At 39.6% G+C, this 13398-nt stretch overlaps 1 protein-coding gene across 1 annotated transcript in view; it reads right to left on the bottom strand.

Annotated features, from left to right (window-relative positions):
• Positions 1-13398, bottom strand: part of LOC140714922 (transmembrane protein 94-like) — a 190401-nt gene that overhangs the window by 107611 nt on the left and 69392 nt on the right. The window contains exons 12-16 of the mRNA XM_073026590.1: positions 10044-10217; positions 8852-9055; positions 8268-8583; positions 4950-5123; positions 3626-3728 (exon numbers count right to left, since the gene is read on the bottom strand). Of these exons, the coding sequence (XP_072882691.1) occupies positions 3626-3728; positions 4950-5123; positions 8268-8583; positions 8852-9055; positions 10044-10217 (971 nt within the window). The remainder of the gene's footprint in view (positions 1-3625; positions 3729-4949; positions 5124-8267; positions 8584-8851; positions 9056-10043; positions 10218-13398) is intronic.

Raw genomic sequence — 13398 nt, 5'->3', positions numbered from 1 at the left:
TGTGGTTTTCCTCTGTCAGGTCAATCTTTCCAACAGCATCTAAAACGATATATCGATTTTTGAGAGAGACTGACACAGAGTCCCATCTACAACCACTCTTTGCCTTCTGTGGGTAAGCCAGTTCTGGATCTACAAAGCAATTTCCCCTTGGATCCCATGCCTCTACTTTCTCAATATGCCTTGCATGGGGTACTTTGTTAAATACCTTGCTGAAATCCATATACCGTAGATTCCGGATTTTAAGCCGCTACTTTTTTCCCACATTTTGAACAGCTTTGAACTCTGCGGCCTTTAAAACGGAGCGGCTAATGCATTATTTTTTTTCATGCCGCCGAAAACATTTTGCCTCGTAACAGTAGACCAATAAAATTGATGAGTAGTTCACAGAGGTCCAATGAAATTGTACGATAAATCAAGCGCACTTTCACAATTAAATTATTGTAAATCAGTCATTTGTACTCACCCTCATCAACATGGAAAACACTCGAAGAAAAGCATTGTGCTGCCTTTATGGCAGTTATTTAGTTTATAATATTTTCGCTTAGTAATTCATTTTCTAGTTAAAGTTAGAAGAGTTTTAACTATATTTGTTTTCTGTACTACATCGCGGGATGCTATGACGTCACACCCGGTTTCGCCGCGTCTTGTGGGATACCGGTTTGCGATAAACCGGAAGGAGGGGGCATTAGACCCGAGCGAAACGCTGCTTTTAAATGCCGTTTGCGATAAACGGGACGGCGGGGGGGAGCGGCGGAGCGAAAACGCTGCTTTTAAGTTAAAGGCGATCAATAACTTTTCCTGGTAGGCTGCAGTATATATATTTTTTACCAGTCGTTAGGAGATATTGGAATGTTGTTCAGTAAAGAAGTATACGCAACGTATATTTAAAAGTAGCCGCGTTACGGGCACGGTTCGAAAAAAAGCATTTGCAATATGTATTTGTTTTTGTTACCATATGGATTTAATTAAAAGTTAAAAAATCCTCACGTGTAATATCTTTCTGTGTAAATATCTCATATTACAACGTGGGACACCTGCGGCCGAAAATCCGGTGCGGCCTTTACAAGTAAAAAATTGATTTTATTTCTAAAATTAGAGCCAGCGGCTTTTAATCAGGTGCGCTCTGTAGTCCGGAATCTACGGTACATTACATCTACTACTCTTCCTTCAATATGTTTAGTTACATCCTCAAAAAATTCAATCAGGCTTGTAAGGCATGACCTGCCTTTCACAAAGCCATACTGAGTATTCCTAATCATATTATGCCTCTCCAAATGTTCATAAATCCTGCTTCTTAGGATCTTCTCCATCAACTTACCAGCCACTGAATTATGACTCACTGTCTGTAATTTCCTGGGCTATCTCTACTCCTTTTCTTGAATAATGCAACAACATCCACAACTCTCCAAACCTCCGAAACCTCTCCCATCCCCAGTGATAATGCAAAGATCATTGCTAGAGGCTTAGCAATCTCCTCTCTCGCCACCCATAGTAGCCTGGGGTACATCCTGTCTGGTCCCGGTGACTTATCCAAATTGATGCTTTCCAAAAGCTCCAGCACCTCCTCTTTCTTAATTTCTACATGCTCACGGCAGTCTGCTGTAAGTCATCCCTACGATCACCAAGATCCTTTTCCACAGTGAATACTGAAGCAAAGTACTCATTAAATACCTCTGCTATCTCCTCGGTTCCATACACGCTTTTTCACTGTCACACTTGATTGGGTCCTATTCTCTCACGTCTTATCCTCCTGCTCTTCACATACTTACAGAATGCCTGGGGGTTTTCCTTAACCCTGTCTATCAAGGCCTTCTCATGGCCCATTCTGCCTCTCCTAATTTCATTCTTAAACTCCTTCCTGCTAGCTTTATAATCTTCTAGCTCTCTATCATTCCCTAGCCGTTTGAACATTTCGTAAGCTCCTCTTTTCTTTTTGACTAGATTTACAACAGCCTTTGTACCCTACCATCCTTTCCGTCTCATTATGCAGAACTCCACACAAACACTCCCTGAACATTTGCCACATTTCTTCTGTAACTTCCCTGAGAACATGTTTCCAATTTATGCGTCTAAGTTCCTGCCTGTTAGCCTCATATTTCCCCTTACTCCAATTAAACGCTTTCTTAAGTTGCCTGCTCCTAACTCCCTCCAATGCCATGGTAAAGGTGATCACAACCATCTCCAAAATGCTCTCCCACTGAGAGATCTGATACCTGACCAGGTTCATTTCCCAATACCAGATCATGTACAGCCTCTCCTCTTGTAGGCTTATCTACATATTGTGTCAAGAAACCTTCTTGAATACACCTAACAAACTCCACCCCATCTAAACCCTTTGCTCTAGGGAGATGCCAATCCATAGCTGGGAAATTAAAATCTCCCACCACGACAGCCCTGTTATTAATATACTTTTCCAGGATCTGTCTCCCTATTTGCTCCTCGATGTCCCTGTTACTATTGGGTGGTCTATACAAAACACCCAGTAGAGTTACTGACCCCTTCCTGTTCCTAACTTCCACCTCCGGAAACTCTGTAGATAATCCCTCCATGTCTTACTCCTCTTTCTTTGGTAGGAAGATCAATGGACAATACTCCAGGTGCAATGTTCTGCATTAATTGAAGCAAAATACTTCTAGCCTTATAATTAATTCTGAGCATACCAAAAACCAACATACTGCTCATCTTTAGTTGTGCTGATTTGTTGCACCATATTGTTAAACTCTCAGTGTGCAAGGACACCTATCTCTTTCTTAACACAAACATTTTTCAACCATTTAAATCTTTAAAAATACATTATTCCCAAAACCTCATTTTTTCCACATAATAAATATCTGGAATGTCCATATCCATTTAATGAATCTATTTTTATTGCAGTAGTGGAACACAATTCATTATCTCCTAACCAACCCTTTCAAAACACAATGCAAGTCATCAACTCTAGAGATTTACTGAATTTCAGTAACTCTACTTTCTACAGTTTTTTTAAAACGATGCTAATCTTTTAGCTCTTCACTCACCAGTCTAGACTTATCATTCTCTATTTTACTGAGCATCTTCTTTCAAGACTTCAGACTTAATTGCTCTGCTAGCTCCTTATTCTACAATATAAATTCTGATGCCTCAAAAACTAAGATTCTCACATTATTTTTCACTAATCATTTCCTTTTTACACATCAATAGGAACTTGTGCTTCTTGCTAACATATTCTTTACGTTTCCTTACCAATTTTTCGTTGTCTTTCAGTGAATTCTGAAATCTTCCAAGTCTTCAGATTTACTTTATTGGCGACATTATGAACCTTCACTGCTGACTGCACCAGTTCTTACTTTATTGATAATTATGGCACTTCTCTTGCTATATACAACTCTAATTTCATGATTATACCTCACATTGCCATTACTGTTTGGGAACCTACTGTCAATATACACACCACAACCTTGCTGTCTCTTACCCTACCTCAACTGGATTCAAATTCTATATGATCCTTTCTTTGTACCATTTTTATTCCATCCTTTGTTATCAGGGCTCTATCCATTCCATTTTACTTTTCCCTCTAAGTTAAATAGCCCAGAATATGGAGAGATTTATTTTACTTTGTGTATCACATTAAGCAACAATGACACACCTGTCAGATCCAGAGAGGGGATAAATATCTGCACCATCCCAGAAATCTGTGCAGGCCTCCAGGATGACATCAGCTGTGCCATGAGATAACATCTGTACACTATCTGTGAAAGAGCACAGTAAAAGGATTTTCAATTCACGGGTCAATAAAACATTTCATAATCTGTTAAACACATCTTACAGAAAGACTAAACTACAATGAACGAGCACATTGATCTATATACTAGCGTGCACTGTTTTCAGATAATATCATCACTCTAAGTCAATTAATACAGTTTAAAATAAACCAATATCAGGAGATTAACAGGGTCTTTCATCTCCAAATTCATATGCTGGGAGCTCACATTAAGTTTTGGCGAATTAAGTTTTAATTCACTTTCTGCTTAAACTTTAAAATGATGTTTTACAAAAAAGATCAGTGTGCCAAATGATCCATCAATTACACTGAAAACTTCCAAAATACACCATTACCTAGTGATGTTTTGACATGTGAAATGCAGCAAGATCTCCTTGATTTACAATAGCCTGGATTTCTACTAGATTTTGACAGCTCGAAGTTACCCAGGTAACTGCTGCAAAATTTGCAACACCTATCTAAATGCAAAAGCTCCAAACCACTGGCTATGCTGCATCCAATTACTCAGTGTAAAAGTCTGGACAATCTGCTCTCAGCTACTCTATCGGTTTGCATGAGCAGATGCACTTCAATAAGGTATGTTATGGTTTAATTTTACATGTTATCTTTCAATTATTGAAGTAACTTTGTTTTAGGTCACTGTTTTAATAATATTGATACCTATTTTACCTTAACGTTTCTGCATTTATGTGACAGTGAGAAGTATTGAAAAAGTTAACAATTTTTAAGAAAATAATCCTCATCTGTTAATGGCTTCTGGGATAGTTTCATTTAAATAGATTTGCTAATAGCAAAAACATTTAAAAAGTTTTGCTTGGTCAAAAATGATGCACATTTCCTCCAAAACAATTGAAAAAGTCTTCTACATAAAAAGTAAATTAATTACAAGATGAGCCAGTACTGATTTAATGTTTGGAGTCTTACACCTGGAAAAGAGGCCCTTTAACCTATCATCATACAATCTCATTTTTATATCACAGCGTGGAAGTTTTTGTTGGTATGAAATTCATCCATCAGTGTTCTCGCCAAGTCTCCATTTTTCTGAGTTTTGTTCAAGATATTTGAGGAAGTGGTTCAACAAAGAGATTTCATCTGAATGCGAGGCCCATTACTATGGCTTGTTGCAAAGGTTAGCACTAGAGGAACGTTTCCAACATTACAATTCAAGTATTTTAATATTAATATTCACCAGTTAATGTATCTCTAACAAAAAGGCTAATCATATGACTGAGTGGTGGTCGCCTCTTGGTTACATTCAAAAGTCGCCGAGTTACTGGTTCTTTGACTATTTCTGCTGTTGGAAGCTGATACATGGTCAGATGATTCTCTTGTTTGAAGAGTTCTTTAGCACCAGGAGTAAAGCCTATAAAAAAAAAACAACACTAAATTTGTTTCTGTTTTCTTCAAAAACTTCTTTCCTTCCTTCCTCAGGTCATCCTACAACTATGGGCTGTGGTCATTGCCTTGAGTTACTTATTGAAAATTGTTCACCATATTTAGATTCTTTTGCATTCATTCACAATTCACAAGTTTTGGCAAATAAAAGACATACAGTCGGCCCTCCTTATTTGTGGGGGATTGGTTCCAGGACCCCCGCAGATACCAAAATACACGGATACTCAAGTCGGTGGACTTTAGGACCTGGTGGAGTACCGGAGCTTATTTAACCTGTCTCAGTGCAGTGGACTTTAGGACCCAGCAGAGCTCGGGACCCGCTGCCTGCAGTGTTTCTGTTCTGGAAAACAATCATGATTGAAAATAAAGTGGAAATAATAAAGCGATCGGAAAGAGGTAAAACGCCATCAGTCATTGGAAAAGCATTAGGCTACAGTCAGTCAACGACCGGAAAAATTTAAAAGGATAAAGTGAGAACAATGGAGCATGTGAAGGCCCTGCCCCGATGAAAGCTACAATTATTACTAAGCAACACAGTGGTTTAATTATTGAAATACATACTTAAGCGTTTTATATGCATAGAAAGGTAAAATATACACTATATACTGAGACAAACGTTTGATTAGCTGATGCTAAATAATACCGGATGCACCTGTTCCGACTTAGAGAACTTCCTTTTTTTTTGATTCCTGATCCGCGGTAACCTATGCATATCCTCCCGTATACTTTAAATCATCTCTAGATTACTTATAATACCTAATACAATGTAAATGCTATGTAAATAGTTGTTATACTGCATTGCTTAGGGAATAATGACAAGAAAAAAAGTCTACATGCTCAAACAACAAGTGCTGGAGAGAGAACTTCCGGGTTTCCCCGATCCGCGGTTGGCTGAATTCGCGCATGCGGAACCCGTGGATAAGGAGCGCCAACTATTCTACAAGCAAAATTGGGAAATTTAAGCTGATCTTAAAATTTCCTCAATAAACATATACAAATGCTGCATCATCTAAAACAGTGGTTCTCAACCTAGGAATATGCCACCCCCAACCAGGAAGCCACACCAGATTTTGTAGGAACAATAAGGAAAAAAAACAAGGAACTGGGGATACAGGAGTTTCTGAATGGGCTGTAAGTTTCCTGTCTTAATTACTGAAATATAAAGTATAAAAAATACATGAATGTAATTTATTTAGAACCCTGAATGAAATGAATGGAAAAATATATTAGAAGATGCAAATAAGGCATGTGAATCTTTGTCTCTGCTCCTGCTTGACCATGCAAAAAGTACCATTCAAACCCTTCAGGGCAGCCTGCTATTCTGAGCTATTAAATAGTTTTAGTTTTCATATACAGTGGTAACTTTATAATAAACATGTAATACCTATAATACGTGAAAACAGATATTGACTGTATATTAAATTAGTATAGTTAACCGAAGAAAAACTTTAGCAACTAACAGAGTCTATGGAGGACGAGGCCCACAGAGTTAAATGAAAGTCACAAGTGTGCCGCAAGCAGAAAAAAGTTGTGAACCACTGTTCTAAAAAATAAATCAGTGCTACTGAAAAATACCAGATCTGCAAGAACATAATACATATGCAACTTCTCTCTCACATACTGTAGTATTCTAGTATTCTAAATCAGGGTTCACCAACTTTTTCTGCACTGCGGACCGGTTTAATATTGACAATATTTTTGTGGACCAGCTGACCGGGGCGGTTGGGGGGGGGGGGGGTGTCAATCATGACCGAAATATAGATAAGTCAACTATGAGTCACTTAGAAGTGGCTAATACGCTCAATTTAGTTTCTAAAAGGGTTTATCTAACGAATTTAATTGAAACACATAGCGCGAATTTTCCTCGCATGAATGTAGCGATGTCAATTATAAATCACTTATAAGTCAATAGCATTTTAAGTAACTTTAAGTAACTTTTGGATATTAAACACACAGCGCATATTTTCCTTGTATGAATCATTGCAACACACCAATATCGCTAAATCAGTGGGGGCCCTGGGCTTGTTTCCCTGCAACAAGACAGTCGCTTCAAGGGGTGATGGGAGACAGCGATACTTGAAAGGGATTCTTTATGTCCAGTTTATTCCGCAATTTAGTTTTCAAGGCTCTCAGCACTTGCTTCTATCCCACTTGCTCACGTTTTTTCCGTTTAAAAGACTCAAAGGGTTTGTCTTTAAGTGCGGGGTGCTTGGACTTAAGGTGCCGAAGCAGTTTTAAGGGCTTAATTGCCTCAATAGACAGCCTCCGGGCCCGAACTCCAGCATCCCACCTGCCCACCGTCAGATGCCTTGGCCAGGTGTAGCTGGTCGTGGGTGGGGTGAGAGGACAAGGTAAGGGCCGGAGGTCCCCGTACTGGGGCTGTGGCGGTCACAGTCCAGAGACAGCGACCGATGTGCCCGCCCCCCTTGTAGGTAGGTAGGATCTATTAGCCGACAAAAGTTTGGCTCGAGGGATGACTTTCAGTAGATCGCAGCAAGATAGCTGCTCTGCTACTTACGAAACCCTGAACCCGAATTAGGTTGTCTGCGAATATTTTAGCACCTGGTTACCTCACATGGGTAATGACCTTGTGTGCGTTTAACTTCAACAGTGGGCATAACAGGGAATAAGGAAAGGTGCAGCTGACTCATATCGTTAAATCATATTGTTTCCTCACGGCCTGGTAGCACATGCTTTGTGGCCCGGTACTGGTCCGCAGCCCGGTGGTTGGGGACCACTATTCTAAATGATAGCATGTTTGCAAGCTGCAAGAATAAGTTATAAACCAAATATGACATGAAGTCTACATCCAAGGACTGAGCACCAACACCAGAATTGAGTACTTTACATGCAAATCAGAACAACATTTTTGGGCAGTCGTTTACGACTGCATTTTCTTAAATTATGAATGAACTATTAAATTATGCATTATAATTAGTGTACAATGCAATGTAATAAATTTCATTAAAGATGGCAATGACAGGGTGTCACATATATGCAGATATTCAAATATAAAATTAGGATAACAAATCCAAGAAGTGTTAAATATCCTCAGATGTTTAATCTTAAAATTAACACATCTATTAGGCACCTTAGAAACACTAGACCATACCTATGAGCCTGGCCAATTCACAGAGCCCCCAAGGAACATGGACTGGCATGGCTGCGCCGGATGTCTCTTGCAGGGCGATATTGGACAAGTGATCAGAGAAGCGGCACACTTGCTCGGTAACAGTGGAATAACAGAGGTTTAGGAGGATGTTGAGACCCAATGGTTTCAGCGAAGAGATATGGAGTTGCCAGTTCGAGTCATCAAACTGAATACTGGCCGGGTTTTGCTGGTCCTGTGAGAGACTCAGCATTTCCAGGTGGTAATCACAGATATAATCTTCTGCTTCCAAGTCCAGGTCTTCGCCAATACCACTCACCTGCAATATGTGCAGAATCAGATATATATGAATTTAGTACACATGACACATTTCTTGTGGAATCAAAGTCTGCTGAAGAAAGATGGTTGACTGATAAAGAACTGATGTCAGATTCAATCTAAATTGGAAAATAATCTATGGGTTATAAACCATTGCCACTTCTGGCCAAATTTAAGCTATTAAACAAAAAACTAGGATAAAAAATTCATTCAAAAATAAAAACACTTGGTTAACCAGATACATCTCAGATAATTTTAATCTTCATTACCTGTGTCATATCATCCTCTCCTCCTTCTATGTTTTTGCTGAAGCTGACGTTGGACCCTGACAAATGCTTACATTGTCGATTCTCACTACGTTTCCTCGAACGTGGAGTGCTTTCAATCTTTTCCTCTTTCTCCTGTCCAACCTCATTGGTAATGTTTACAAATTCCAGGCCGGTGTTGGGCAACAGAGCATCAGCTTCCTTGGGCTAGTAATTATTAAGTGTCAAAAAGTCAACTCATTTAGAACAATTTTGAAGCATACAAGGACTTCGTCTTTGAATGTGGCCATTCCCTTGCTCTTATGATACACGATTTATTTTCTTTAAATACCTATCCAACTACCATTTACATTAAGATTATATTTGTTTCTACTTTTTAAAGACATAGAATTTTGAATATAACAATATTTTCTCATCTTCCCTCTGATTTATTGCCATAATCAGAAATCTGTATCCCTTCATTTCCAGCCCCAGACTTGCCACTGGAATTTTTACTCCATTTGTTCAAAACTTCTAAGAGTTCCTGAATGCTGACACGCCCAAGATGGTAACATTAGATCACAAAATTAAATACCTAAGACAGTAATTTTGACTCTTTAGTCAGTGAAAAGTTACAATGGATGTTGTGCTCTTTTTGAAAGCAGTTTCACACCCCTATTGATTTAGTGCCCATCCAACTTATCATACAGACATTGAGCCCAGGGTTTGATTCCTACTCAAACCACACCTATTTTTAGAAGCATGCTAAGGATAAGGATGGAGAAAAGAGCAACAGGTCATCTGTTGTTCCACAAAGTGATGTGGAAACAAGTTTAGTGATGAATGCAATCTGAGGGAAGAATCAGATCTGGGTACCATGAAAGATGGAGTAAAACAGAAGCACCAAAAACATATTCAAGGCATACTTTACAACACACTATGCAGGAAGTGAGGCATGCTCAGGTGCTGAGTAATACATGAACTTATCAATCCTTCTATCCATCCATTAATAAAAATCATTGTTGCAATTACCTAACATTTCTCATTTCAAAATTGTGTTTTTAAATCTACACTTTAGATAACAACTTATTTTTACTTAAAAATGGAAGTTTTAAATTTTTAAGTAAAAGCATTAAAGTTTCCTGTAGGCCACACAGATATAGAACTGACAATCTGAACAGCAGCTCAGGTTCTAACATATCAGGAAAAACCTTACCTCATCCTTCTCTTCTTCCATCTCTGTGTGACAAAATGATCGCAGGGATAAGTCATCTTTCAGGTCCTCTAGGCTGTCATGGGGTAGCTCCACACGTCCACTGAAGAACAGAACTGTTTCCGGACTGGGATTGGGCCAGGACAGTATTCCTTGTTTGTCTACACAGCAAAGTACCTAACAATTCAAGTTAACATGATAATTATAACCTGAATTTTCTACCAGAACAAATCCAAGCTACCTGTAATGGTAACATGAATTTCAGGTATGATCTAGATAAAGGGAAGATTTTGAAAGGAAGTGATGAAAAAGTGTTTTTTTACAGGTAGTGACAAGTTCATTGATTGCCTCAGCCTCACAGACAATTCTTCAAGAGTAGCAGAGTACTAGGACTAGGGCACATAATAACAGGATCATGCCATTCTAGAGAAAAGTTAGTGTTGTATGCAGTTCTTGTACAACCCCTTTACTCTTATATTGTATGTCTCAACCAGTAAAGCACAACATATCATCTTATTTTACTTTCTTGCTACTTAGATTCCTGGGCATACAGAACAACCTTCATTTGCTCTTCCACACTGTTCAATATCTTCCCTTTTGCTTATTCTTTTGATTTTGTTATACCCAAATAGCGGTATCTCGTATTTTTATACATTAAATTCCATTTTTCACTTTCCTGCCCAACTGATGAAACCATCTACCGTACAACTTACATAATCCTGCAACTCTTTGGTCTTTGGTAGTGTTGCACTACACTTTTGGATGCTATTCTTACCAATAGCCAAACACTTATTTCAATTTTTTTTTACATGCTACACTGTAGTAATAAAATCTCTAGTATATCCAGTTTAAAAAGGAGCGAAGAATATACAATTTCTCCAGACCCTAATTCCAATTGTAATCCACCCACATTCCTGACCCCAAACCTGGCACCAGCCACAGCTCAGAGTTCAGACCCCAGCTATACACTGGACTACCAGCTCACATTCCAAACAAACATCTGAACTAGACTACTGGATTTTTTCTATATACCTTTCTGCTCTGAAGTCTTTTTCCTCAATACCAATAAACCCATGAACTATTTACTTGCCCAATCTCTCAAAGACTATATATTTAAGGACTTCATGAAGTCAAGTAATGCAAGCAGCAGTAGCTAAAAGTCCTTCAAAGCTAAAAGTAGTTGAAGGAAAACATAATTAAATCAAAATTAAAAAGCTACACTTCCACATCGCCAGGCTGCCAATTTTTTCCCCATTTGTAAGGATTTGCTGTACTTGCAGATTTAGCTGCCAGCACGTGTCCTGCCTAAATGGCTCACATCCATCATCATGAAGTGTTTCGAGAGGCTCGTCACGAGGCAGGTCAAGATCCTGCTGTCCCCCTCACTGGACCCCCTGCAGTTTGCATACCATCCCAACCCCTCAACAGACAATGCCATTGCCATCACCCTCCACCTGGCCCTAACCCACCTGGACAAAAAAGATATGTACGTTTGGATGCTGTTCATATACTTCAGTTCAGCATTCAACACAATCATCCCTCAGAAACTGATTGGAAAGCTGAGCCTACTGGGCCTGGACACCTCCCTCTGTAACTGGATCCTAAACCTCCTGACTGGGAGAGTTCAGTCAGTCCAGATCAGCAGCAGCATCTCCAACATCATCACACTGAGCATGGGGCCCCCCCAGAGCTGTGTGCTCAGTACACTGCTGTTCACTCTGCTGACCCACGACTGTGCTGCAACACACAGCTCGAACCACATCATCAAGTTCGCCGATGACACGACCGTGGTGGGTCTCATCAGCAAAGAACGACAAGTCAGCTTACAGAGAGGAAGTGCAGTGGCTAACAGACTGGTGCAGAGCCAACAACCTGTCTCTGAATGTGAACAAAAGAGACGGTTGTTGACTTCAGGAGGGCACGGAGCGACCACTCCCCGCTGAACATTGACTGCTCCTCGGTAGAGATCGTTAAGAACACCAAATTTCTTGGTGTTCACCTAGCAGAGAATCTCACCTGGTCCCTCAACACCAGCTCCATAACAAAGAAAGCCCAGCAGAATCTCTACTTCGTGTGAAGGCTGAGGAAAGTCGAACTCCCACCCCCCATCCTCATCACATTCTACAGGGGTTGTATTGAGAGCATCCTGAGCAGCTGCATCGTTTGGAAATTGCACCATCTCGGATTGCAAGACCCTGCAGCAGATAGTGAGGTCAGCTGAGAAGATCATCTCTTCCCACCATCACAGACATTTACACTACATACTGCATCTGCAAAGTAAACAGCATTATGAAGGACCCCATGCACCCCTCATACAAACTCTTCTCCCTCCAGCTGTCTGGGAAAAGGCACTGAAGCATTTGGGCTCTCACGACCAGACTATGTAACAGTTTCTTCCCCCAGGCTATCAGACTCCTCAATACCCAGAGCCTGGACTGACACCTTACTGCCCTATTGTCCTGTTTATTATTTATTGTAATGTCTGCACTGTTTTGTGCACTTTATGCAGTCCTGGGTAGGTCTGTAGTCTAGTGTAGCTGTTGCTTTTTTTTTTTACATAGTTCAGTCTAGTTTTTGTACTGTGTCATGTAACACCAAGGTCCTGAAAAACTTTGTCCCATTTTTACTATGTACTGTACATAGCAGTTATGGTCAAAATGACAATAAAAGTGACTTGACTTGAATTCCACAAATGATGGCAAGTAGCAAAAGCAGCAAAATTCTCAGTCCTATATTTGAGCATTTTTCACATGATTATCCTTCCCCTTTAAAGAGTATTGACTTAGCCTCATCTGCTAGCCACCCATCACCTATCCCCCACAATTTCCCACCGATGGAATGCTAACAATTTGCCACAAATTAATGTTTCCCAAGTCTGATTAAAGATTCTCAAGCTGAAATATTAATATGATCTTTCTCTGCAAATTCTGCCTTCCAATATTATCATGAAAATTGTGTTGTCCAAGGGTAACAACGATTACCTCAAAATAAGTAATGACAATGGAATCTTGACCAGGTCCCACCATAGTAAAATTGGAGCAGTGCTAATGATTCAAAAATTGCTAAACCTAGTGTTGGGTTGCAAGCTTGAAAGTGCTTCACAGAACGATGAGATAATGTGCCTTCAGCTTCATTAATCAAGACCAAGAGGAGAAAGCATAGAGAATTGAAGTGACAGGCAATAAAATGGAGGCAGTCACAAAAATGGAGACTAAACACAGGTGTTAGCAAAGCGGACCCAAAGTGTACTTAATACAAGGGAAGCCATATCATGAGGAATGAAGACAGTATGCCAAATTGATAATTGCCATGTCGCAAGTAAAGAATTTTTAATGACCTTGATAAAGGAAAGGAAATT

The sequence above is a fragment of the Hemitrygon akajei genome, chromosome 22, assembly GCF_048418815.1.
Source record: "Hemitrygon akajei chromosome 22, sHemAka1.3, whole genome shotgun sequence".
NCBI lineage: Eukaryota > Metazoa > Chordata > Chondrichthyes > Myliobatiformes > Dasyatidae > Hemitrygon > Hemitrygon akajei.
This window is presented reverse-complemented; position numbering and strand designations above follow the sequence as displayed.